The sequence below is a fragment of the Oncorhynchus gorbuscha genome, unplaced genomic scaffold, assembly GCF_021184085.1.
Source record: "Oncorhynchus gorbuscha isolate QuinsamMale2020 ecotype Even-year unplaced genomic scaffold, OgorEven_v1.0 Un_scaffold_907, whole genome shotgun sequence".
Classification (NCBI taxonomy): Eukaryota; Metazoa; Chordata; class Actinopteri; order Salmoniformes; family Salmonidae; genus Oncorhynchus; species Oncorhynchus gorbuscha.
The window spans coordinates 235,121-262,620 of record NW_025745874.1 but is presented as its reverse complement, the minus strand read 5'-3'; the positions used below and the strand labels follow the sequence as shown (position 1 = coordinate 262,620).

Here is a 27,500-nt window from a genome sequence, read left to right as displayed (position 1 = left end):
TCTACGTTATTATTGTAGACTGTAGACTACTCCTGTATCTACGTTATTATTGTAGACTGTAGACTACTCCTGTGTCTACGTTATTATTGTAGACTGTAGACTACTCCTGTATCTATGTTATTATTGTAGACTGTAGACTACTCCTGTATCTACGTTATTATTGTAGACTGTAGACTACTCCTGTATCTACGTTATTATTGTAGACTGTAGACTACTCCTGTATCTACGTTATTATTGTAGACTGTACAGTTACATTGTTGTAGAATAGGCTACTACTGTATCCACACTATATTAGGATACCGTTGTGATATTGTCAGGCCTGATTTTAGGTCTTCCATCGCAGTTGCATGTTGTACCTTGTTTCCCTTCTATAATGAAAAGTAGTTATTTAATTTACAATTGAATTAATCCATTAAATAAATAATACTAGCACATAAAATTACATTATTATACACTAGCCTACTCCACTATCAACACTGTAAATAATATTGCCTAAGTGCTTTCGACAATATGTTATCAACAAAACAATTTTATTTAAAAAACAAACACATTTGCCTTAAACTCAGTAGACCTATATATTTTCTAACGATATCACAACTTATACATAGCCTACTTACTCCTCAACTGGATCAAGGACATCTTGGTAATTATTTTCATCGTCTCTAATAAGGAAAGCGTCTGGGGCAGACACTCAAAAATCACTTCTGCTGCTTGTAAAAAACCAAAACAAATTAATGTCTGTGTCGTCGCCGAGCTCTCAGATACCGCACCAGTCTCTCACTCTATGAATGGTCACTGCAATTCGGATTCCTTGGGACGTCCTTAGCCTAAACTAACACTAAATTTAACCAATTTACATTTATACTTGATAGAGGTATGGACATCCCAAGGATCCCGAATAGCACCTATGAACTCCTCTGAGAGCCATGTACACAACTCTTATTGGTTGTCTGATATGGAACTGGTAACGACACAGTCTATGATTGGCTAACAACATTTAGATCTATATACAGCGAGATAACATACCATGCGGTGTTGAGGGAAAGACAGATTATCTATAGATTGGGCATCATATTTTCTAGGCCTTGAGCAATAACAGGAAATACACAAGCTGTAGGCAACACTACAGCTCAAGGTGGCTATGTTGGAATGTCTGCTTGCATGGAAAAATGGTAGGTTTCTAACATTTATGGTTGAGATTTAATTCATACAAATATAAACTATGCACATTATGACTTTCATTAACACTGGATGCAGACGTCACGCAGATATTATTAAGGCGTTTGTGTCATGTCAGGTGGTACGGTTGCCTAGGTTTATGTCCCTTATCACCCCCCATACGAGACCGTTGGCTACAGCAGCACCTGAAAACTAGGTCAATCAAAGTGTGGCGGCTCTCCTACATCTGGATGCGTGTGCAGCAGTCTACTGCATGGGGACTACTGTGATGGAACAGCTTCGCAGAGCAGAAAGAATGGAAATCATTTCCTGAAAAGCGGTTGTCTCCGTGGATCAGTATACCACTACAACCCATCACCCCCAAGCCCACTGATGCCAACGCAGCAAGTGACCGCGCATTGCTCGCAGCAGCAATAAGGACCAACACCTTAATTATCAGGCCTTGGTGACATAGACGGTCACAGCACAGCAGTCACCGTTAATTATTCGCCGCAACACAGCAACAATTAGGATTTAAATCGCTGTTGTTATATTTTTTTATTTATTTCGCCGGCAGCTGCTGCTGCGGTAACACCCCTCTTTGTAGATCGTGTGCACTCCTTCTCCCTCCTCCTTCCTCTCCTCGGCTCTCCATCCTTCCTTCCCGGAACGGCGGGGTGGACTGGTGGGGCTATGGAGGATGCAGGTGAGATGAGGAAGACATTCACGGTACCGGAGATTAAACCGTTGAATCAGTACGACTTCAACCGAGCCAAGGTGTGCGCCAGCGTCCGGTGGCTACTGGCGAAGTCATACGGATCCGCAGGTAAAATGGGCTTTATTTATCATGGGCGATTTACGGGTTGACGTTTCTCCCGTTATTGATGCAGTTGGCCGGTGTCCGTGGGCTATAACGGGGAAAGTGCACGTTTTTTCCCAGGGCGTCTATTGGACAGCATCACGGATATTTACTGTTAATAACAACGGAATAATTATATTTTATTCGAAAAAGGTTTATGTTGTCAAGGTTACGATGTGTCTGATTATAGACTACAGCTAGATGTGATAGGCGACTCCCACACAAAGCATCTCAAAAGGCTCACACCCATAAGCGTCTATCCTCTTCATCGGAGGCTGTTAGCTACTGCTTCTCTGACCATTTCACTCTCACGGGTGAACGCGTTGAATGCCATATGTTACAGCGTACCTGTTCATTCATCTTTTTATTTTGTATTTTAAATGTGGTGATTCTATAGGTTCATAAATCAGAATGGTTAAGAAAGAGAAGGCCTTGGTTCAAAGGGGAGCGGTTCGCGTGGAGCGGTATGGGCGGAGGAGGTGGCGTCACCGCCTTCCTCTTATACTTCTATCGTCAATCTGTTATTTATCCCGCGGCCTGTAATACTACTGGATGATAATATAGACCTACACTCCAAGATCAACAGGCATATCTTCTAGTTAAATGTGTTGCACGCGCCACATATCACGCTAATATGAGTGCAGGCCTATGCCACCGCGTGCGTGGTAAGCCTCATTGGATATCCCTTCCGTATGTGTGTCAGTGTTACACGCGCACACGCCTTGGCTACATCACGGGGGTCCAGCCTTCTCGTAGCCAAACGCATGCATGGCTTGTGTGTTATAGATTGACACAATCGTGTGAAGGTGACACTGCTACTCATATAGCCTGTGGTTAAACGACAGCTATACAGCTGCTACAAAATAACATGCGCTGAACATACAGATATGTCTGTTCTGGCTTTATCGGCACGCGCTTCCATCACCACCGATAGGCGAAGTGGATAGATTCTAACCACGTCGCTTTCACATGCCAATCTATATCAGATCAGTGATTGTACGCCTACCATTAACGCCTACCATTAACGCCTACCATTAAGGACTACCATTAAGGAGACGAGGAAAGGATGTCATCTCGCATAATCGTTTTTATGTAGCCTACACATTTCCCTGGCAGTTGCACCTGGGGGTTCCCTTTGTCAGCCTACAGGCCTGTTAACACGCCCATTTGATAAAAGTGTAACGTCCTCTGCAGTACGCAGGAGGACACAACGTCTTGAAACGTTCAGAAACAATGCATGTAAAATATGGAACATGTAGAATATGGAACATGTAGAATATAGAACATGTAGAATATAGAACGTATAGAACATGTAGAATATAGAACATGTAGAACATAGAACATGTAGAAAATGGAACATGTAGAACATAGAACATGTAGAACATAGAACATGTAGAACATAGAACATGTAGAAAATAGAACATGTAGAATATGGAACATGTAGAATATGGAACATGTAGAATATAGAACATGTAGAATATGGAACATGTAGAACATAGAACATGTAGAATAGAACATGTAGAATATAGAACGTATAGAACATGTAGAATATAGAACATGTAGAACATAGAACATGTAGAAAATAGAACATGTAGAATATAGAACATGTAGAATATAGAACATGTAGAATATGTAACATGTAGAATATGGAACATGTAGAATATAGAACATGTAGAATATAGAACATGTAGAATATGGAACATGTAGAATATAGAACATGTAGAATATAGAACATGTAGAATATAGAATATAGAACAACATGTAGAATATAGAACATAGAATATAGAACATGTAGAATATGGAACATGTAGAATATAGAACATGTAGAATATAGAACATGTAGAATATGGAACATGTAGAAATATAGAACATGTAGAATAGAACATGTAGAATATAGAACATGTAGAATATAGAACATGTAGAATATAGAACATGTAGAATAGGGAACATGTAGAATAGGGAACATGTAGAATAGGGAACATGTAGAATAGGGAACATGCGGAATATAGAACATAGAATATAGAAATATAGAACATGTAGAATATAGAACATAGAATAGAAATATAGAACATGTAGAATATAGAACATGTAGAACATAGAACATGTAGAATATAGAACATGTAGAATATAGAACATGTAGAATATGGAAATGTAGAAATAGAACATGTAGAATATAGAACATGTAGAATAGAACATGTAGAATATAGAACATGTAGAATATGGAACATGTAGAATAGGGAACATGTAGAATATAGAACATAGAATAGAACATATATGGAACATGTAGAATATAGAACATGTAGAATATAGAACATGTAGAATATAGAACATGTAGAATATAGAACATGTAGAATATGGAACATGTAGAATATAGAACATGTAGAATAGGGAACATGTAGAATATAGAACATGTAGAATATAGAACATGTAGAATATAGAACATGTAGAATATAGAACATGTAGAATATAGAACATGTAGAATATAGAACATGTAGAATAGGGAACATGTAGAATATAGAACATGTAGAATATAGAACGTATAGAACATGTAGAATATAGAACATGTAGAATATAGAACATGTAGAATAGGGAACATGTAGAATATAGAACATGTAGAATAGGGAACATGTAGAATATAGAATATAGAACATGTAGAATATAGAACATGTAGAATATAGAACATGTAGAATAGGGAACATGCAGAATATAGAACATGTAGAATATAGAATGTAAAGAACATGTAGAATATGTAGAATATGGAACATGTAGAATATAGAACATGTAGAATATGGAACATGTAGAATATAGAATATGTAGAATATAGAATATGTAGAATATAGAACATGTAGAATAGGGAACATGTAGAATATAGAATATGTAGAATATAGAATATGTAGAATATAGAACATGTAGAATATAGAACATGTAGAATATAGAACATGTAGAAATATAGAACATGTAGAATATAGAACATGTAGAATATAGAACATGTAGAATATAGAACATGTAAAATATAGAACATGTAGAATATAGAACATGTAGAATATAGAACATGTAGAATATAGAACATGTAAAATATAGAACATGTAAAATATAGAACATGTAGAATATAGAACATGTAGAATATAGAACATGTAGGCCTATAATTGATGTAACCTTTATTTTAGCAGGGAGTTGTAATAACCTCAGCTCTGTTCATGGCAGTTCTATCAGAACACTTTATTTGGATAGTTTGTAGATGTTCAATAACTTTCAACAACATTTCAACTAACTATCCACTAACCCTAATCTTAACCCTATCCCTAACCCTAATCTTAACCCTATCCCTAACCCTAATCTTAACCCTATCCCTAACCCTAATCTTAACCCTATCCCTAACCCTAATCTTAACCCTATCCCTAACCCTAATCTTAACCCTATCCCTAACCCTAATCTTAACCCTATCCCTATCCCTATCCACTAACCTTAAGACCTTAACCCTATCCCTAACCTTAACCCTTAACCTTAACCCTATCCCTAACCCTATCCCTAACCCTAACCGTAACCCTATCCCTAACCCTATCCACTAACCCTATCCCTAACCCTAACCTTAACCCTATCGCTAACCTTAACCCTATCCCTAACCCTATCCACTAACCCTATCCCTAACCCTATCCCTAACCCTAACCCTAACCTTAACCCTATCCCTAAATAGGTATAGAACCTTAAATATAACCCTAGAATAACCCTTAAATTAAACCTAACCTTAATCCTAACCTTAACCCTAACCTTAACCCGTACCCTAGTCTATCGTGAGTTTGAGCCTTTTAACTGTATCGATTCCCTTATGTTGAAGGCAACCTGACGTATGTAGAAGGTTGAAGGCTACCTGACATATGTAGAAGGCTACCTGATGTATGTAGAAGGCTGAAGGCTACCTGATGTATGTAGAAGGCTACCTGATGTATGTAGAAGGCTACCTGACGTATGTAGAAGGTTGAAGGCTACCTGACATATGTAGAAGGCTACCTGATGTATGTAGAAGGCTGAAGGCTACCTGATGTATGTAGAAGGCTACCTGATGTATGTAGAAGGCTGAAGGCTACCTGATGTATGTAGAAGGCTACCTGACGTATGTGGAAGGCTACCTGACGTATGTAGAAGGTTGAAGGCTACCTGACATATGTAGAAGGCTACCTGATGTATGTAGAAGGCTGAAGGCTACCTGATGTATGTAGAAGGCTACCTGATGTATGTAGAAGGCTGAAGGCTACCTGATGTATGTAGAAGGCTACCTGATGTATGTAGAAGGCTACCTGATGTATGTTGAAGGCAACCTGACATATGTAGAAGGCTGAAGGCTACCTGATGTATGTAGAAGGCTACCTGATGTATGTAGAAGGCTACCTGACGTATGTAGAAGGCTGAAGGCTACCTGATGTATGTAGAAGGCTACCTGACATATGTAGAAGGCTGAAGGCTACCTGATGTATGTAGAAGGCTACCTGATGTATGTAGAAGGCTACCTGATGTATGTAGAAGGCTACCTGACGTATGTAGAAGGCTGAAGGCTACCTGATGTATGTAGAAGGCTACCTGACATATGTAGAAGGCTGAAGGCTACCTGATGTATGTAGAAGGCTACCTGATGTATGTAGAAGGCTACCTCACGTATGTAGAAGGCTGAAGGCTACCTGATGTATGTAGAAGGCTACCTGATGTATGTAGAAGGCTGAAGGCTACCTGACATATGTAGAAGGCTGAAGGCTACCTGACGTATGTAGAAGGCTGAAGGCTACCTGATGTATGTAGAAGGCTACCTGATGTATGTAGAAGGCTGAAGGCTACCTGATGTATGTAGAAGGCTACCTGATGTATGTAGAAGGCTGAAGGCTACCTGATGTATGTAGAAGGCTACCTGATGTATGTAGAAGGCTACCTGATGTATGTAGAAGGCTACCTGACGTATGTAGAAGGCTACCTGATGTATGTAGAAGGCTGAAGGCTACCTGACGTATGTAGAAGGCTACCTGATGTATGTAGAAGGCTGAAGGCTACCTGACGTATGTAGAAGGCTACCTGACGTATGTAGAAGGCTACCTGACGTATGTAGAAGGCTGAAGGCTACCTGATGTATGTAGAAGGCTACCTGATGTATGTAGAAGGCTGAAGGCTACCTGATGTATGTAGAAGGCTGAAGGCTACCTGACGTATGTAGAAGGCTACCTGACGTATGTAGAAGGCTACCTGATGTATGTAGAAGGCTACCTGACGTATGTAGAAGGCTGAAGGCTACCTGATGTATGTAGAAGGCTACCTGATGTATGTAGAAGGCTGAAGGCTACCTGATGTATGTAGAAGGCTACCTGATGTATGTAGAAGGCTGAAGGCTACCTGATGTATGTAGAAGGCTACCTGATGTATGTAGAAGGCTACCTGATGTATGTAGAAGGCTACCTGATGTATGTAGAAGGCTACCTGATGTATGTAGAAGGCTGAAGGCTACCTGATGTATGTAGAAGGCTACCTGATGTATGTAGAAGGCTACCTGATGTATGTAGAAGGCTACCTGATGTATGTTATTAGTAGCCTATTCCCAACAGAAATCTCAGTCAGCCCAATGCGGAAGTTGGAAAACAAACGTCAACCTCTGGCACACACACTGCACAGATGCACTCTGTCTTGCACTGTAACATTGGTATTATAGTGTAAACTGTTAAAGTAAGTGTCTTCATGGAGGCTAAGTGACTTCTAAATCTATAAGAGATCAATAGAGGATCCTGTGCCAGACATGATGTGTGTGTGTTTCTATGTGTGTGTGTTTCTGTGTGTGTGTTTATGTGTGTGTGTGTGTGTGTTTTTGTGTGTGTGTGTGTGTGTGTGTTTGTGTGTGTGTGTGTGTGTATGTTTGTGAGTGTGTGTGTGTGTGTGTGTGTGTGTGTGTGTGTGTGTGTGTGTGTGTGTGTGTGTGATAACATTGTTGTAAACATGTGTGTGTGTGTCCCCTCTGTGTTAATGAACACATTGTGTGTGTGTTTGATCCATTGTGTGTGTTTGTGTGTGTGTGTGTGTGTGTGTGTGTGTCTTTACCACAGGAGATTGGTGGCACTTTAATTGGGGAGGACGGGCTTGTGTTAATGGCTGGAGCAGAATCAGCGGAATGGTATCAAATACATCAAACACATGGTTTGGTGACATTCCATTTGCTCCATTCCAGCCATTATTATGAGCCGTCCTCCCCTCAGCAGCCTCCACTGGTCTTTACATAGCTGTGTATGTTGTACACAGCTCTCCTTGCCATACAGTCTCAGTCAAAGCCTCTGTTTGTTTTCAACCTCCTCTGCCCTGTGTGTGTTTCTGCTGTTTTAGCATTCTTAACCTGTTTCTACTGGATCAGATTAGCAATGATGCTAATTGGGTTAGCTGGGCCCTGCTGAGCCACAGTCCAGAGCCACAGTCATTCCTTTTGATTGAGACGGAATGGCTTTCTCCTCTTCTGCCGTTCCCATGGCAACCAGCGTTCCATTTTGAATCTACTACAGTTTAGTGTGCTTGTGTTTGTGTGTGTGTGTCAAGGACCATAGTCCTGCTGATAACAAAGGACACACTATGTTTACAGCCAATCAGACGCAGCCTCGATCAGATTCCTCTCCTTCTTCCCCTTACTCCCTCTCTCAACAGCCCACCTGGAATTATTGTCCTCTCTCTTTCTTCTTGGAGCCGACTCCAAGAGAGGAAGGAGAAGAGGAGGAGGAGAGGAGAGAGGAGGAGGGGAGTAGTCCAGTCCAGAGTTAGATATTTCTTCCTTCCTTGCCAGTGGGAGAGCTGCTCAAATCTCTCAGATCATCCTTCCCTCTCCTAGAACAGCAGAGGGATATGGGTCACTGAGCCCAGCAGAGGGATATGGGTCACTGAGCTCAGCCGAGGGATGTGTGTGTTGCAGTGCTATGCCGCAGAATGTGGTCCACTCTTGGTGTTGTGTGCAAGAGCTCTAAGCTGAGTCCATCTCGTCTGACTGCCAGAGAGGAAAAACACACACACACACCCACTGTCGCCTGGCTGAGTTGTTCATGCAGATAATGACATTATATCTGTCCTCTCCTCTTTGTGATATGCCTGTCTAGAGCGAGAGAGATGGAGACAGAGAGGAGAGAGAGAGTCTGTACATTCACTCTTTCATCCTTTCTTTCTCTCTGTAGTAACTGATTCAGAGTGGGAGAGAGTGAGATAGAGGGGGGTAGTTCTACAGTTCTAACTCTATAGGTTGTCCTCTGTCTCCCTGTAGAGAATGTTCAGGTAGTTCTACGGGTTCTAACTCTATAGGTTGTCCTCTGTCTCCCTGTAGAGAATGTTCAGCTAGTTCTACAGTTCTAACTCTATAGGTTGTCCTCTGTCTCCCTGTAGAGAATGTTCAGGTAGTTCTACAGTTCTAACTCTATAGGTTGTCCTCTGTCTCCCTGTAGAGAATGTTCAGGTAGTTCTACAGTTCTAACTCTATAGGTTGTCCTCTGTCTCCCTGTAGAGAATGTTCAGGTTGTCCTCTGTCTCCCTGTAGAGAATGTTCAGTGTTCAGGTAGTTCTACAGTTCTAACTCTATAGGTTGTCCTCTGTCTCCCTGTAGAGAATGTTCAGGTGGTTCTACAGTTCCTCATTGTTTACCCCTCTCCTCCACCATAGAGAATGTTCAGGTAGTTCTACAGTTCCTCATTGTTTACCCCTCTCCTCCACCATAGAGAATGTTCAGCTAGTTCTACAGTTCTAACTCTATAGGTTGTCCTCTGTCTCCCTGTAGAGAATGTTCAGGTAGTTCTACAGTTCCTCACTGTTTACCCCTCTCCTCCACCATAGAGAATGTTCAGGTGGTTCTACAGTTCCTCATTGTTTACCCCTCTCCTCCACCATAGAGAATGTTCAAGGTAGTTCTACAGTTCCTCATTGTTTACCCCTCTTCTCCACCATAGAGAATGTTCAGGTAGTTCTACAGTTCCTCACTGTTTACCCCTCTCCTCCACCATAGAGAATGTTCAGGTGGTTCTACAGTTCCTCATTGTTTATCCCTCTCCTCCACCATAGAGAATGTTCAGGTGGTTCTACAGTTCCTCATTGTTTACCCCTCTCCTCCACCATAGAGAATGTCCCGGTGGAGCTGCGAGAGCCTCTGTACAGAGACAAGTATGAGCAGGAGCACCTCAAGCCCTCCGTCTCCCAGCTACTCCTGTCTCCTGAGCTGTACTGTAGGACCCAGGCCCTGCTCCACGGGGTCTCCCAGCCCGCTCCTCAGGGGCCCCCAGGGGACAACTCCGCACTGCTGCAGCTCCTCACCAAGAGGGGCCTGGAGCCCAGGGACCAGGATGTGGCCATCACGGAGGAAGACCTCAGCCACACGCCCATCAAGACGGTGTGTTACAGTGTGTGTTTGTGTTACAGTGTGTGTGTTACAGTGTGTGTTTGTGTTACAGTGTGTGTTACAGTGTGTGTGTTACAGTGTGTGAGTGTGTGTGTGTTACAGTGTGCGAGTGTGTGTGTGTTACAGTGTGTGTGAGTGTGTGTTACAGTGTGTGTGTGTGAGTTTGTGTTACAGTGTGTGTGAGTGTGCGTTACAGTGTGTGTGTGTGTGTGTGTGTGTGTGTGTGTGTGTGTGTGTGTGTGTGTGTGTGTGTGTGTGTGTGTGTGTGTGTGTGTGTGTGTGTGTGTGTGTGTGTGTGTGTGTGTGTGTGTGTTACTGTGTGTTACTGTGTGTGTGTGTGTGTGTGTGTGTGTGTAACCCTAATGGTACTCCTATTGTTGATCCTTTGCTTTCTCATGATTGGCTCATGGTCTGCTTCTCTCTGTCTGATTGGTCTAGAAGGCCCACCTGGTCCTGATTGACTCGCTGATGTCACTGGCTGCCATGGAGATGGTGGGCAAGGTTAAGATGACTGCAGAGGCAGAGAAAATGGGAGGCGGGGCTCCGTGGGAGAATGCCCTCCTCTTTTGGGTTAACCGGGTAAGACCAGAACACAACCAGAAAATGACCAGGTCATTCTAGAACACAACCAGGTCATTCTAGAACACAACCAGGTCATCCCAGAACACAACCAGGTCATTCTAGAACACAACCAGGTCATTCTAGAACACAACCAGGTCATTCTAGAACACAACCATGTCATTCCAGAACACAACCAGGTCATTCTAGAACACAACCAGGTCATTCTAGAACACAACCAGGTCATTCTAGAACACAACCAGGTCATTCAGAACACAACCAGGTCATTCAGAACACAACCAGATCATTCAGAACACAACCAGGTCATTCCAGAACACAACCAGGTCATTCCAGAACACAACCAGGTCATTCCAGAACACAACCAGGTCATTCCAGAACACAACCAGGTCATTCTAGAACACAACCAGGTCATTCTAGAACACAACCAGGTCATTCTAGAACACAACCAGGTCATTCCAGAACACAACCAGGTCATTCCAGAACACAACCAGATCATTCCAGAACACAACCAGATCATTCCAGAACACAACCAGAACACGACCAGGTCATTCTAGAACACAACCAGGTCATTCTAGAACACAACCAGGTCATTCCAGAACACAACCAGGTAATTCCAGAACACAACCAGGTCATTCTAGAACACAACCAGGTCATTCTAGAACACAACCAGGTCATTCTAGAACACAACCAGGTCATTCCAGAACACAACCAGGTCATTCCAGAACACAACCAGATCATTCCAGAACACAACCAGAACACGACCAGGTCATTCTAGAACACAACCAGGTCATTCCAGAACACAACCAGGTCATTCCAGAACACAACCAGATCATTCCAGAACACAACCAGAACACGACCAGGTCATTCTAGAACACAACCAGGTCATTCCAGAACACAACCAGAACACGACCAGGTCATTCTAGAACACAACCAGGTCATTCTAGAACACAACCAGGTCATTCTAGAACACAACCAGGTCATTAGGGCTGGGCGATATGGCAAATAAATTATCACGATATATATATATATGTATGTATTTTTTCATTCAGGAACGATAATTATCATGATATTAATCAAATAATGTTTTAAAGGTGCATATCTTCTTCAGACTCAAGCCTGAACACTTTGTTTCTTATTTATTGTCAGAAGTAGAACTCACAAATAACATTTGAACTCCACTTTAAAAAAAGCTGTAAACCCTTACAAGTCATGAGCAAGAAATAAAAAAATAAAAAAACAAATAGTGCAAGTCAATATGTATTATAACTGTTGAAGTTGGGGTAGTTGTTGTCTTACAAGCCAGAAAGCCAAGTCTGTCTACGGTCTCTGGTTATATAGCTGCCCTATGGCAGGTCCCTATGGTTACCACCTCTCTGGTTATATAGCTGCCCTATAGCAGGTCACTATGGTTACCACCTGTCTACGGTCTCTGGTTATATAGCTGCCCTATGGCAGGTCACTATGGTTACCACCTGTCTACAGTCTCTGGTTATATAGCTGCCCTCTGGCAGGTCACTATGGTTACCACCTGTCTACGGTCTCTGGTTATATAGCTGCCCTATGGCAGGTCACTATGGTTACCACCTGTCTACAGTCTCTGGTTATATAGCTGCCCTATGGCAGGTCACTATGGTTACCACCTGTCTACAGTCTCTGGTTATATAGCTGCCCTATGGCAGGTCACTATGGTTACCACCTGTCTACAGTCTCTGGTTATATAGCTGCCCTATGGCAGGTCACTATGGTTACCACCTGTCTACAGTCTCTGGTTATATAGCTGCCCTATGGCAGGTCACTATGGTTACCACCTGTCTACAGTCTCTGGTTATATAGCTGCCCTCTGGCAGGTCACTATGGTTACCACCTGTCTACAGTCTCTGGTTATATAGCTGCCCTATGGCAGGTCACTATGGTTACCACCTGTCTACAGTCTCTGGTTATATAGCTGCCCTATGGCAGGTCACTATGGTTACCACCTGTCTACAGTCTCTGGTTATATAGCTGCCCTCTGGCAGGTCACTATGGTTACCACCTGTCTACAGTCTCTGGTTATATAGCTGCCCTATGGCAGGTCACTATGGTTACCACCTGTCTACAGTCTGGTTATATAGCTGCCCTCTGGCAGGTCACTATGGTTACCACCTGTCTACAGTCTCTGGTTATATAGCTGCCCTCTGGCAGGTCACTATGGTTACCACCTGTCTACAGTCTCTGGTTATATAGCTGCCCTCTGGCAGGTCACTATGTTACCACCTGTCTACAGTCTCTGGTTATATAGCTGCCCTATGGCAGGTCACTATGGTTACCACCTGTCTACAGTCTCTGGTTATATAGCTGCCCTCTGGTCAGTCTACAGTCACTATGTTACCACCTGTCTACAGTCTCTGGTTATATAGCTGCCCAGGTCACTGGCAGGTCACTATGGTTACCACCTGTCTACAGTCTCTGGTTATATAGCTGCCCTCTGGCAGGTCACTATGTTACCACCTGTCTACAGTCTGGTTATATAGCTGCCCTCTGGCAGGTCACTATGGTTACCACCTGTCTACAGTCTCTGGTTATATAGCTGCCCTATGGCAGGTCACTATGGTTACCACCTGTCTACAGTCTCTGGTTATATAGCTGCCCTATGGCAGGTCACTATGGTTACCACCTGTCTACAGTCTCTGGTTATATAGCTGCCCTCTGGCAGGTCACTATGTTACCACCTGTCTACAGTCTCTGGTTATATAGCTGCCCTCTGGCAGGTCACTATGGTTACCACCTGTCTACAGTCTCTGGTTATATAGCTGCCCTCTGGCAGGTCACTATGGTTACCACCTGTCTACAGTCTCTGGTTATATAGCTGCCCTCTGGCAGGTCACTATGGTTACCACCTGTCTACAGTCTCTGGTTATATAGCTGCCCTATGGCAGGTCACTATGGTTACCACCTGTCTACAGTCTCTGGTTATATAGCTGCCCTCTGGCAGGTCACTATGGTTACCACCTGTCTACAGTCTCTGGTTATATAGCTGCCCTATGGCAGGTCACTATGGTTACCACCTGTCTACAGTCTCTGGTTATATAGCTGCCCTATGGCAGGTCACTATGGTTACCACCTGTCTACAGTCTCTGGTCTACAGTCTCTGGTTATATAGCTGCCCTCTGGCAGGTCACTATGTTACCACCTGTCTACAGTCTCTGGTTATATAGCTGCCCTCTGGCAGGTCACTATGGTTACCACCTGTCTACAGTCTCTGGTTATATAGCTGCCCTCTGGCAGGTCACTATGGTTACCACCTGTCTACAGTCTCTGGTTATATAGCTGCCCTCTGGCAGGTCACTATGGTTACCACCTGTCTACAGTCTCTGGTTATATAGCTGCCCTCTGGCAGGTCACTATGGTTACCACCTGTCTACAGTCTCTGGTTATATAGCTGCCCTCTGGCAGGTCACTATGGTTACCACCTGTCTACAGTCTCTGGTTATATAGCTGCCCTCTGGCAGGTCACTATGGTTACCACCTGTCTACAGTCTCTGGTTATATAGCTGCCCTCTGGCAGGTCACTATGGTTACCACCTGTCTACAGTCTCTGGTTATATAGCTGCCCTCTGGCAGGTCACTATGTTACCACCTGTCTACAGTCTCTGGTTATATAGCTGCCCTCTGGCAGGTCACTATGGTTACCACCTGTCTACAGCACGTCCCTGCTGCGTCACAGAGGTGACTGCTGGACCTAATTATTCTATATCGACGTTATCGAAAATGTATCTAAACATTTTGATATCGTTATTGAGGGAAGTAATTACCTCTATATTTATTTATATTGATTTATCTCCCAGCCCTACAGGTCATTCTAGAACACGACCAGAAGAACAACCAGAACGTTCTAGATCAGAAACAGGTCATTTTAGAACATCAATAGGTCTTTATAGAACCCCAGAACACGACCAGGTCATTCTAGAACACGACCAGAACACAACCAGAACGTTCTAGATCAAAACCAGGTCATTCTAGAACACAGCCTGGTCATTCTAGAACACGTATGTCCAAGTAATTCTAGAACACAACCTGGTCATTCTAGATTAGGACCATAGTACTGTGGACATGTGATTGTCTCTAACTGTCTCTCTCTCTCTGCAGTTGAATCAGAAGTTGAGAGAGAGCACTGAGGATGAGGAGGTCCCAACCTGCACAGACCCACAGCCTGTTCAACCAACAGTTAGTACATACACACACATACACACATGCATAAACACACACACACACACACGCATAAACACACACACATACACACATACATAAACACACGCACACACACACGCATAAACACACACACATACACACACACATACACACATACATAAACATACGCACACACACACGCATAAATACACACATGCACATGCACATACACATACACATACACATACATACACGCACACACACATACATAAACACACGCACGCACACACACATACATAAACACACGCACGGACACATACATAAACACACGCACACACACATACATAAACACACGCACGGACACATACATAAACACACGCACACACACATACATAAACACACACACGCACACACACATACATAAACACACGCACACACACATACATAAACACACGCACACACATGAATAAACACACGCACACACACATACATAAACACACGCACACACACATGCATAAACACACACACATACATAAACACATACATAAACACACACATACACATACACACGTCAATAAACACACATACACACACATTTCTAAACATCAAAATAAGACTGCTACTAAAGACTAAACTGCTGTGTCCATAAAGTTTTTATCACTTCTACTGCTCTCTCTTTTATCTTTCTTTCTCTCTCTCTCTCTCTTTCTATCTCTCATCTCTCTCTCTCTTTAATCTCTCTCTTATCTCTCTCTCTTTTATCTTTCTTATCTCTCTCTCTCATCTCTCATCTCTCTCTCTTTAATCTCTCTCTTATCTCTCTCTCTTATCTCTCTCTTATCTCTCTCTCTCTCTCTCTCTCTCTCTTTCTCATCTCTCTCTCTTATCTCTCTCTCTCTTTAATCTCTCTCTCTTTCTCTCTCTCTTCTCTCTCATCTCTCTCTCTTTAATCTCTCTCTCTCTTTTATCTCTCTCTTCTCTCTCAATTCAATTCAATTCAATTCAATTCAATTCAAGGGCTTTATTGGCATGGGAAACATGTGTTAACATTGCCAAAGCAAGTGAGGTAGACATATATCTTATATCTCTCTCTCGCTCTCTCATCTCTCTCTCTCTTTCTCTCTCTCTTCTCTCTCTCTCTCTCTCTCTTATCTCTCTCTCTCTCTCTCTTCTCTCTCTCTCTCTCTTATATCTCTCTCTCGCTCTCTCACTCTCTCTCTCTCTCTCTCTCTCTTATATCTCTCTCTCGCTCTCTCTCTCTCTCTCTCTTATATCTCTCTCTCGCTCTCTCTCTCTCTCTCTCTCTTATCTCTCTCTCTCTCTTCTCTCTCTCTCTTATCTCTCTCTTATCTCTCTCTTCTCTCTCTCTCTATATCTCTCTCTCGCTCTCTCACTTCTCTCTCTCTCTTTTATCTCTCTTATCTCTCTCTTCTCTCTTATCTCTCTCTCTCTCTCTTTTTTATCTCTGTCTTCTCTCTCTCTCTCTCTCTCCTCTCTCACATCCCTCGCTTCTGTATTGCAGTGTCCCACCCGCTGGTACTGGAAACTGGTCCCAGTAAGTGTACTCCTTTTCTCCCTTTCTCCTTTTCTCTCTCTCTCTCTCTCTCTCTCTCTCTCTCTCTCTCTCTCTCTCTCTCTCTCTCTCTCTCTCTCTCTCTCTCTCTCTCTCTCTCTCTCTCTCTCTCTCTCTCTCTCTCTCTCTCTCTCTCTCTCTCTCTCTCTCTCTCTCTCTCTCTCTCTCTCTCTCTCATGATGTCTGCCTCATTGTAAATAATGTTTCTCTTTCGAAATGCTTTATATCTATCCACCCCCTCTTTTCTCTTTCCCAGTTTCTCTCTCTCTCCCTGCTGTGTGACACTATATACATGACCCTGACCTTATGAACTTTGAACCTCTGAGGTTATAGTCACTGACAGAGGGTCCATATTCATGAAGAGTCTCAGAGTAGGAGTGCTGATCTAAGATCAGTTTGGCCTCTTAAATCTTAAGGAGAAAGTGGGAATGAGAGAGAGGGGACTGATCCTAGATCAGCACTCTGAGAGGCTTTATGACTACAGCCCCTGATCCTGTGGTTACGGACAACTCACCTCTCACCATCTACCTCTACACTGAGTGGACAAAACATTAGGAAAGAGCAGGCTCTTTCCATGACATAGACTGACCAGGTGAATCCAGGTGAAAGCTATGATCCCTTATTGATGTCACCTGTTAAATCCACTTTGATCAACATGGACCAGCACCCCGTTGAAATGCTTTCTACACCTTGTAGAGTCCATTCCCTGATGAACTGAGTCAACATGGACCAGCACCCCGTTGGAATGCTTTCTACACCTTGTAGAGTCCATTCCCTGATGAACTGAGACAACATGGACCAGCACCCCGTTGGAATGCTTTCCACACCTTGTAGAGTCCATTCCCCGATGAACTGAGTCAACATGGACCAGCACCCCGTTGGAATGCTTTCCACACCTTGTAGAGTCCATTCCCTGATGAACTGAGACAACATGGACCAGCACCCCGTTGGAATGCTTTCCACACCTTGTAGAGTCCATTCCCTGATGAACTGAGACAACATGGACCAGCACCCCGTTGGAATGCTTTCCACACCTTGTAGAGTCCATTCCCTGATGAACTGAGACAACATGGACCAGCACCCCGTTGGAATGCTTTCTACACCTTGTAGAGTCCATTCCCTGATGAACTGAGACAACATGGACCAGCACCCCGTTGGAATGCTTTCTACACCTTGTAGAGTCCATTCTCTGATGAATTGAGACAAAATGGGACAACAAATGTAATGTAGGAAGGTGTTCCTAATGTTTTGTACACTCAGTGTAGATGGTGGAGGGGGTGATGGGGCTAGAGTAGGGCGAAGTTCCGGACTGATCTTTGGTCAGTTTGTGCATTTTCCCCACTAATGATTAAGGATTGGGGGAGGGGAATCTGATCCTAGATCTGTACCTAGGGGAAACTGATTCTAGATCTGTACCTAGGGGAAACTGATCCTAGATCTGTACCTAGGGGAAACTTCTCTCCTGTGCATCGTGGGGAGGTGAGAAGGGGGTTCTTACCTTAATGTATCTCTGCCCCCCCCCCCCTCCTCAACCCCTCTGTCCCCCGCCTGCCCCTCGTCACGTGACTGTGTATGGCAGTTCCCATGGCGACCCGTGGGTGTTTACGCCTGTCCTTCTCTCTGCCATCCTCATCCAGCATGCCATCGCTTTTTGTTTGAAGGAGGAGTCTGGGAATAAACCTCCAGTGGTAACGTATACGCCACTCCTCTTCCTCCTCCTCCTCCTCCTCCTCCTTCTCCTCCTCTTCTTCCTCGTCTCAGACAGACAGACAGACAGACAGACAGACAGACAGACAGACAGACAGACAGACAGACAGACAGACAGACAGACAGACAGACAGACAGACAGACAGACAGACAGACAGACAGACAGACAGACAGACAGACAGACATTCCAACCCTGCTCTCTGGGGATGGAAACACTATATATTATTTATTCACTGGTATTTATGCTTTTATACATGTATGTTTTATCAATATTTATTGTTGATTCACATTCTGGTTGGAATGACTCATTGGGGCTGATTTGTCCTGATTAGACCCTCTATCTGGTCTTCATGTACACTTCCACACTTGTATACTTGTGGCTCCACCATATTGCTGTGTCTCAACTATCCAGTTCCTTCCAGTCTGCTAACACAGTTCTCTAGAGGAAGGAGCTTGTTGTTTTTCAGTCTGCTAACACTGTTCTCTAGAGGAAGGAGTTTGTTGTTTTTCAGTCTGCTAACACTGTTCTCTAGAGGAAGGAGCTTGTTGTTTTTCAGTCTGCTAACACTGTTCTCTAGAGGAAGGAGCTTGTTGTTTTTCAGTCTGCTAACACAGTTCTCTAGAGGAAGGAGCTTGTTGTTTTTCAGTCTGCTAACACTGTTCTCTAGAGGAAGGAGCTTGTTGTTTTTCAGTCTGCTAACACTGTTCTCTAGAGGAAGGAGTTTGTTGTTTTTCAGTCTGCTAACACTGTTCTCTAGAGGAAGGAGTTTGTTGTTTTTCAGTCTGCTAACACTGTTCTCTAGAGGAAGGAGCTTGTTGTTTTCCAGTCTGCTAACACTGTTCTCTAGAGGAAGGAGCTTGTTGTTTTTCAGTCTGCTAACACTGTTCTCTAGAGGAAGGAGTTTGTTGTTTTTCAGTCTGCTAACACTGTTCTCTAGAGGAAGGAGCTTGTTGTTTTCCAGTCTGCTAACACTGTTCTCTAGAGGAAGGAGCTTGTTGTTTTTCAGTCTGCTAACACTGTTCTCTAGAGGAAGGAGTTTGTTGTTTTTCAGTCTGCTAACACTGTTCTCTAGAGGAAGGAGTTTGTTGTTTTTCAGTCTGCTAACACTGTTCTCTAGAGGAAGGAGCTTGTTGTTTTCCAGTCTGCTAACACTGTTCTCTAGAGGAAGGAGCTTGTTGTTTTTCAGTCTGCTAACACTGTTCTCTAGAGGAAGGAGCTTGTTGTTTTTCAGTCTGCTAACACTGTTCTCTAGAGGAAGGAGCTTGTTGTTTTTCAGTCTGCTAACACTGTTCTCTAGAGGAAGGAGCTGGTTGTTTTTCAGTCTGCTAACACTGTTCTCTAGAGGAAGGAGCTGGTTGTTTTTCAGTCTGCTAACACTGTTCTCTAGAGGAAGGAGCTTGTTGTTTTTCAGTCTGCTAACACTGTTCTCTAGAGGAAGGAGCGTGTTGTTTTTCAGTCTGCTAACATCATGCAAGCGGTCAGACAAGTGAAATTTTAAGCTCGTCTCTCAATTCAAAAATACATGTCAATACTTTGCCCCTTGATAACCAGCGCACCTCTGTATGATGTAAAAGCGTTACACGGTCGCTGCCCATATCATTGCATAATGCAGAAAATACACAAGAGTTCAGGGGTCTTGCTTTAACAAAGTTAACCATTTCCACTGTAGTGTCCAAAACGTCTTTCAAGCTGTCAGGCATTCCCTTGGCAGCAAGAGCCTCTTGGTGGATGCTGCAGTGTACCCAAGTGGCGTTGGGAGAAACTGATTGCACGCACGTTACCACTCTACCATGTCTCCCTGTCATGGCTTTTGCGCCAAAGTTCATTTGGATGTCGTTTTCTGGTCTCACTTGATTTCTTCTTTCTCCTTGAGTGGTTCAGTCACTCAAGTGCCTTGTGGTTGTACTGCCTGTTGTTCCACTGCATGTCCACCAGAGAGCGCTATAGTCTCAGCTCACTGCTTTATCACAACTCTTTTCTGCACTTCCTTTCTTTTCTCTCTTTCTGTCTCCCATCCCTCTTTTCACTGCAGTGTCTCGTTTGACATGTGAGCCATAACTCTGTTCAGCGTGTGCGCTGCTGTGTGTGTGTGTGTGTGTGTGCTCAGCAAAGTACTGTGCTGCAGTAAGTCTTGTGCTTGGTTTGTCAGATTTCTTTTCTCTGCTGTGTTGGTAGATTATTGGCTGGCTGTGGAGTTTATGACATGTCTTGATCATTTCTCTAAACATCGTGGCAAAGTCATCTGTATTGTGGGGTAATTCTGGGCCTTTTGGTCTAAATAACTATTTCAACAATAGGTAGTTAATTGTTTTTTTTCTCTCTCCTTCTCTCTCTCATGTCCCTCCCTCCCTCCCTCCCTCCCTCCCTCCCTCCCTCCCTCCCTCCCTCCCTCCCTCCCTCCCTCCCTCCCCCTCCCTCCCTCTCTGTCAGATCCGTTATAGGAAGGATAAGGTTCTGTCTAAGCAGACTCCTACTTTTCCTCTGGTGTCTGGTGTAAGGGATCTGTCTAATGGCTGTGCTATAGCTGCTGTTCTGCACTACTACTGTCCTGACCTGCTGCCACTGGAGGGTACACACACACACACACACACACACACACACACACACACACACACACACACACACACACACACACACACACACACACACACACACACACACACACACACACACACACACACACACACACACACACACACACACACACACACACACACACACACACACACACACACACACACACACCTCTGATATCTACCCCTCCTCTCCTCTCTCCTCCCTCCTCTCTCTCTCCTCCTCACTCCTCCTCTGGCTTCACCCTCCTCCTACCCCTTCACCCTCCTGCTTCCTCTTCCTCCCCCTCTTCCTCCTCCTCCTCATGCCCCTCTCCTCTAGATGTGTGTCTAAAGGACACCATGTCAGTAGCAGACAGTCTGTATAACCTGCAGCTGATCAGAGAGATCAGTGAGTCCAGTCTACAGAGGTGCTGTCACCTGGAGCTGGAGGACCTGCTCTACGCCCCGCCCACACTACACGTAGGTACATCTCTGTCCAGGACATAGTACTAGACCTCTAAACCAACACTACACGTAGGTGCAACTCTATAGCGCTGTCTCTGTCCAGAACATAGACTTACAGATGTAGGATCTTAATTTGAGCCACTTTGCTACAGCAGGAAAATAATCCTGCAGCAATAGGAGAATGTTGATTATTATGTGGATTATAATGTAATGGACATTTTTTTGTAGGGGTTGATACATTTTTAATTATGGCAAATCAAGTCTGACATTTTTAAGCCGACATTACAAACTTTAGAAGCCTTTTTAAACCTTGAACACCCTACAAATTCTCATCAACAGTTTGAGCTTCTAATTAAAAAAATGTATCTCTCCAGAAAAAGTCTCTGACTGTTGCCGCCTGTTATATACCCACTCAGCCCCCAGTTGTGCCCTGGACACCATATGTGAATTGATTGGTCCCCATCTATCTTCAGAGTTTGTTCTGCTAGGTGACCTAAACTGGGATATGCTTAACACCCCGGCAGTCCTACAATCTAAGCTAGATGCCCTCAATCTCACACAAATTATCAAGGAACCCACCAGGTACAACCCTAAATCCGCAAACATGGGCAAACTCATGGATATCATCCTGACCAACTTGCCCTCCAAATACACCTCTGCTGTTTTCAATCAGGATCTCAAAGATCACTGCCTCATTCCCTGCATCCGCTATGGGTCCGCAGTCAAACGACCACCCCTCATCAATGTCAAACGCTCCCTAAAACACTTATGCGAGCAGGCCTTTCTAATCGACCTGGCCCGGGTATCCTGGAAGCATATTGACCTCATCCCGTCAGTCGAGGATGCCTGGTCGTTCTTTAAAAATAATTTCCTCACCATCTTAAATAAGCATGCCCCTTTAAAAAAATGTAGAACTAAGAACAGATACAGCCCTTGGTTCACTCCAGACCTGACTGCTCTCAACCAGCACAAAAACATCCTGTGGCGGACTATACTAGCATCGAATAGTCCCCGCGATATGCAACTTTTAGGGATGTCAGAAACCAATACACGCAGTCAGTTAGGAAAGCAAAGGCTAGCTTTTTCAATCAGAAATTTGCATCATATAAAACTCCAAAAAGTCCTAAAAGTTTTGGGACACTGTAAAGTCCATGGAGAATAGGAGCAACTCCTCCCAGCTGTCCACTGCACTGAGGCGAGGAAACACTGTCACCACCGATAAATCCACGATAATCGAGAATTTCAATAAGCACTTCTCTACGGCTGGCCATGCTTTCCTCCTGGCTACCACGACCCCGGCCAACAGCTCCGCACCCCCCGCAGCTACAAGCCTCCCCAGATTATCCTTCACATAAATCCAGATAGCAGATGTTCTGAAAGAGCTGCAAAACCTGGACCCGTACAAATCAGCTGGGCTAGACAATCTGGACCCTCTCTTTCTAAAATTATCCACCGCCATTGTTGCAAGCCCTATTACCAGTCTGTTCAACCTCTCTTTCGTATTGTCTGAGATCCCTAAAGATTGGAAAGCTGCCGCGGTCCTCCCCCTCTTCAAAGGGGGAGACACTCTAGACCCAAACTGTTACAGACCTATATCTATCCTGCCCTGCCTATCTAAAGTCTCCGAAAGCCAACAAACAGATCACTGACCATTTCGAATCCCACCGTACCTTCTCCGCTGTGCAATCTGGTTTCCGAGTTGGTCACGGGTGCATCTCAGCCACGCTCAAGGTCCTAAACGATATCATAACCGCCATCGATAAAAGACAGTACTTAGCAGCCGTCTTCATCGACCTGGCCAAGGCTTTCAACTCTGTCAATCACTGTATACTTATCGGCAGACTCAACAGCCTTGGTCTCTCAAATGAATGCCTCACCTGGTTCACCAACTACTTCTCAGAAAGAGTTCAGTGTGTCAAATCAGAGGGCCTGTTGTCCGGACCTCTGGCAGTCTCTATGGGGGTACCACAGGGCTCAATTATCGGGCAGACTCTTTTCTCTGTATATATCAACGATGGGGCTCTTGCTGCAGATCCCTGATCCACCTCTATGCAGACGACACCATTCTGTATACATCTGGCCCTTCTTTGGACACTGTGTTAACAAACCTCCAAACGAGCTTCAATGCCATACAACTCTCCTTCCGTGGCCTCCAAGTGCTCTTAAACGCTAGTACAACTAAATGCATGCTTTTCAACCGATCGCTGCCTGCACCCGCCCGCCCGACTAGCATCACTACTCTGGACGGTTCTGACTTAGAATATGTGGACAACTACAAACACCTAGGTGTCTGGTTAGACTGTAAACTCTCTTTCCAGACTCACATTAAACATCTTCAATACGAAATTACATCTAGAATCGGCTTCCTGTTTCGCAACAAAACCTCCTTCACTCACGCTGCCAAACATACCCTCGTAAAACTTACCAATCCTCAACTTCGGCGATGTCATTTACAAAATAGCCCCCAACCCTCTACTCAGCAACCTTGATGTAGTCTATCACAGTGCCATCCGTTTTGTCATCAAAGCCCCATATACCACCCACCACTGCGACCTGTATGCTCTCATCCGCTGGCCCTCGCTACATTTACATTACATTTACATTTACATTTACATTTAAGTCATTTAGCAGACGCTCTTATCCAGAGCGACTTACAAATTGGTGCATTCACCTTATGACATCCAGTGGGACAGTCACTTAACAATAGTGCATCTAAAACTTAGGGGGGGTGGGGTGAGAGGGATTACTTATCCTATCCTAGGTATTCCTTAAAGAGGTGGGGTTTCAGGTGTCTCCGGAAGGTGGTGATTGACTCCGCTGTCCTGGCGTCGTGAGGGAGTTTGTTCCACCATTGGGGGGCCAGGGCAGCGAACAGTTTTGACTGGGCTGAGCGGGAGCTGTACTTCCTCAGTGGTAGGGAGGCGAGCAGGCCAGAGGTGGATGAACGCAGTGCCCTTGTTTGGGTGTAGGGCCTGATCAGAGCCTGGAGGTACTGAGGTGCCGTTCCCCTCACAGCTCCGTAGGCAAGCACCATGGTCTTGTAGCGGATGCGAGCTTCAACTGGAAGCCAGTGGAGAGAACGGAGGAGCGGGGTGACGTGAGAGAACTTGGGAAGGTTGAACACCAGACGGGCTGCGGCGTTCTGGATGAGTTGAAGGGGTTTAATGGCACAGGCAGGGAGCCCAGCCAACAGCGAGTTGCAGTAATCCAGACGGGAGATGACAAGTGCCTGGATTAGGACCTGCGCCGCTTCCTGTGTGAGGCAGGGTCGTACTCTGCGGATGTTGTAGAGCATGAACCTACAGGAACGGGCCACCGCCTTGATGTTGGTTGAGAACGACAGGGTGTTGTCCAGGATCACGCCAAGGTTCTTGGCGCTCTGGGAGGAGGACACAATGGAGTTGTCAACCGTGATGGCGAGATCATGGAACGGGCAGTCCTTCCCCGGGAGGAAGAGCAGCTCCGTCTTGCCGAGGTTCAGCTTGAGGTGGTGATCCGTCATCCACACTGATATGTCTGCCAGACATGCAGAGATGCGATTCGCCACCTGGTCATCAGAAGGGGGAAAGGAGAAGATTAATTGTGTGTCGTCTGCATAGCAATGATAAGAGAGACCATGTGAGGTTATGACAGAGCCAAGTGACTTGGTGTATAGCGAGAATAGGAGAGGGCCAAGAACAGAGCCCTGGGGGACACCAGTGGTGAGAGCGCGTGGTGAGGAGACAGATTCTCGCCACGCCACCTGGTAGGAGCGACCTGTCAGGTAGGACGCAATCCAAGCGTGGGCCGCGCCGGAGATGCCCAACTCGGAGAGGGTGGAGAGGAGGATCTGATGGTTCACAGTATCGAAGGCAGCCGATAGATCTAGAAGGATGAGAGCAGAGGAGAGAGAGTTAGCTTTAGCAGTGCGGAGCGCCTCCGTGATACAGAGGAGAGCAGTCTCAGTTGAATGACTAGTCTTGAAACCTGACTGATTTGGATCAAGAAGGTCATTCAGAGAGAGATAGCGGGAGAGCTGGCCAAGGACGGCACGTTCAAGAGTTTTGGAGAGAAAAGAAAGAAGGGATACTGGTCTGTAATTGTTGACATCGGAGGGATCGAGTGTAGGTTTTTTCAGAAGGGGTGCAACTCTCGCTCTCTTGAAGACGGAAGGGACGTAGCCAGCGGTCAGGGATGAGTTGATGAGCGAGGTGAGGTAAGGGAGAAGGTCTCCGGAAATGGTCTGGAGAAGAGAGGAGGGGATAGGGTCAAGCGGGCAGGTTGTTGGGCGGCCGGCCGTCACAAGACGCGAGATTTCATCTGGAGAGAGAGGGGAGAAAGAGGTCAGAGCACAGGGTAGGGCAGTGTGAGCAGAACCAGCGGTGTCGTTTGACTTAGCAAACGAGGATCGGATGTCGTCGACCTTCTTTTCAAAATGGTTGACGAAGTCATCTGCAGAGAGGGAGGAGGGGGGGGAGGGGGCGGAGGATTCAGGAGGGAGGAGAAGGTGGCAAAGAGCTTCCTAGGGTTAGAGGCAGATGCTTGGAATTTAGCGTGGTACATATATACGTCGCCAGACCCACTGGCTCCAGGTCATCTATAAGTCTTTGCTAGGTAAAGCTCCACCTTATCTCAGCTCACTGGTCACCATAACAACACCCACCCGTAGCACGCGCTCCAGCAGGTATATCTCACTGGTCATCGCTGAAGTTGGAGACTCCCTCACTAACTTTAAGCACCAGCTATCTGAGCAGCTTACCGATCGCTGTAGCTGTACATAGTCCATCTGTAAATATCCCATCCAATCTACCTACCTCATCCCCATGTTGTTTTTATTTACTTTTCTGCTCTTTTGCACACCAGTATCTCTACTTACACACCATCTGCTCATCTGTCACTCCAGTATTAATTTTCTAAATTGTAATTACTTTGCTACTATGGTCTATTTATTGCCTTACCTCCTCACGCCATTTTCACATACTGTATATAGACTTTTCCTATTGTGTTATTGACTGTGCGTTTGTTTATTCCATGTGTAACTCTGTGTTGTTGTCTGTTCACACTGCTATGCTGTATCTTGGCCAGGTCACAGTTGTAAATGAGAAGTTGTTCTCAACTGGCCACCTGATTAAATAAAGGAGAAATAAAAAACAAATGAAGATCCTACCTCTCCTTTAACCCTCCACTTCCCCTTTAACTGTAAATGACAGACTGTCGGCCAGAATGTTGTTACTGGATTATGACTGTAAAAAGGATTCCATTACAAAAGGTGTTCATTCCCCTGTTAGGGGTTACCCTGTACCATTACTGTGTTCATTCCCCTGTTGGGGGTTACCCTGTACCATTACTGTGTTCATTCCCCTGTTGGGGGTTACCCTGTACCATTACTGTGTTCATTCCCCTGTTGGGGGTTACCCTGTACCATTACTGTGTTCATTCCCCTGTTAGGGGTTACCCTGTACCATTACTGTGTTCATTCCCCTGTTGTCCTTCAGGTGAACATCATGAGCTTCATAGCAGAGCTGCTGGGATGGTTCGAGGTGCATAAACCTGACTTCGTCAAGCCATTACTACCTCTAGACCTGACAGGTAGGGGAGGTGTGTGTGTGTGTGTGTGTGTGTGTGTGTGTGTGTGTGTGTGTGTGTGTGTGTGTGTGTGTGTGTGTGTGTGTGTGTGTGTGTGTGTGTGTGTGTGTGTGTGTGTGTGTGTGTGTGTGTGTGTGTGTGTGTGTGAAAGAGAGTGGAAGGAGAGAGAGGGATTAGACTGTTGTATAACCTGTTTAGGTGGCCTTATGGTTGATAACATGAATAGGTTTCTCTGTGTGCCAGATGCCTCAGGGTTGTTGGAGTCCAGTCCTGTCAGTGGGTACAGCATCAGGTAAAATCAGGACACATTCATTCTACATGTAGTTATTGGTTAACAGGACACATTCATTCTACATGTAGTTATTGGTTAACAGGACACATTCATTCTACATGTAGTTATTGGTTAACAGGACACATTCATTCTACATGTAGTTATTGGTTAACAGGACACATTCATTCTACATGTAGTTATTGGTTAACAGGAC

General features: G+C 44.7%; 1 protein-coding gene across 8 annotated transcripts in view; it reads left to right on the top strand.

Moving 5' to 3' along the window:
* Positions 1-1,350: 1,350 nt before the first annotated feature.
* LOC124020775 (calmodulin-regulated spectrin-associated protein 3-like) overlaps positions 1,351-27,500 on the top strand; it is a 37,940-nt gene continuing 11,790 nt past the window's right edge. For 4 of the 8 annotated variants that reach the window (XR_006836139.1, XM_046336039.1, XM_046336040.1 and 1 more), the window contains exons 1-10: positions 1,351-1,984; positions 10,126-10,394; positions 10,842-10,982; positions 15,108-15,185; positions 16,672-16,704; positions 18,360-18,410; positions 20,861-20,999; positions 21,326-21,465; positions 26,925-27,018; positions 27,259-27,307. Coding sequence is in view for 7 of the 8 variants with exons in the window: in XM_046336039.1 (XP_046191995.1) it covers positions 1,852-1,984; positions 10,126-10,394; positions 10,842-10,982; positions 15,108-15,185; positions 16,672-16,704; positions 18,360-18,410; positions 20,861-20,999; positions 21,326-21,465; positions 26,925-27,018; positions 27,259-27,307 (1,127 nt within the window). In the remaining variant the exon portion in view is untranslated. Of the gene's footprint in view, positions 1,985-10,125; positions 10,395-10,841; positions 10,983-15,107; positions 15,186-16,671; positions 16,705-18,301; positions 18,411-20,860; positions 21,000-21,325; positions 21,466-26,924; positions 27,019-27,258; positions 27,308-27,500 lie in introns of those variants that run through there. The other 4 variants (XM_046336041.1, XM_046336042.1, XM_046336043.1 and 1 more) reach the window with 4 other exon arrangements.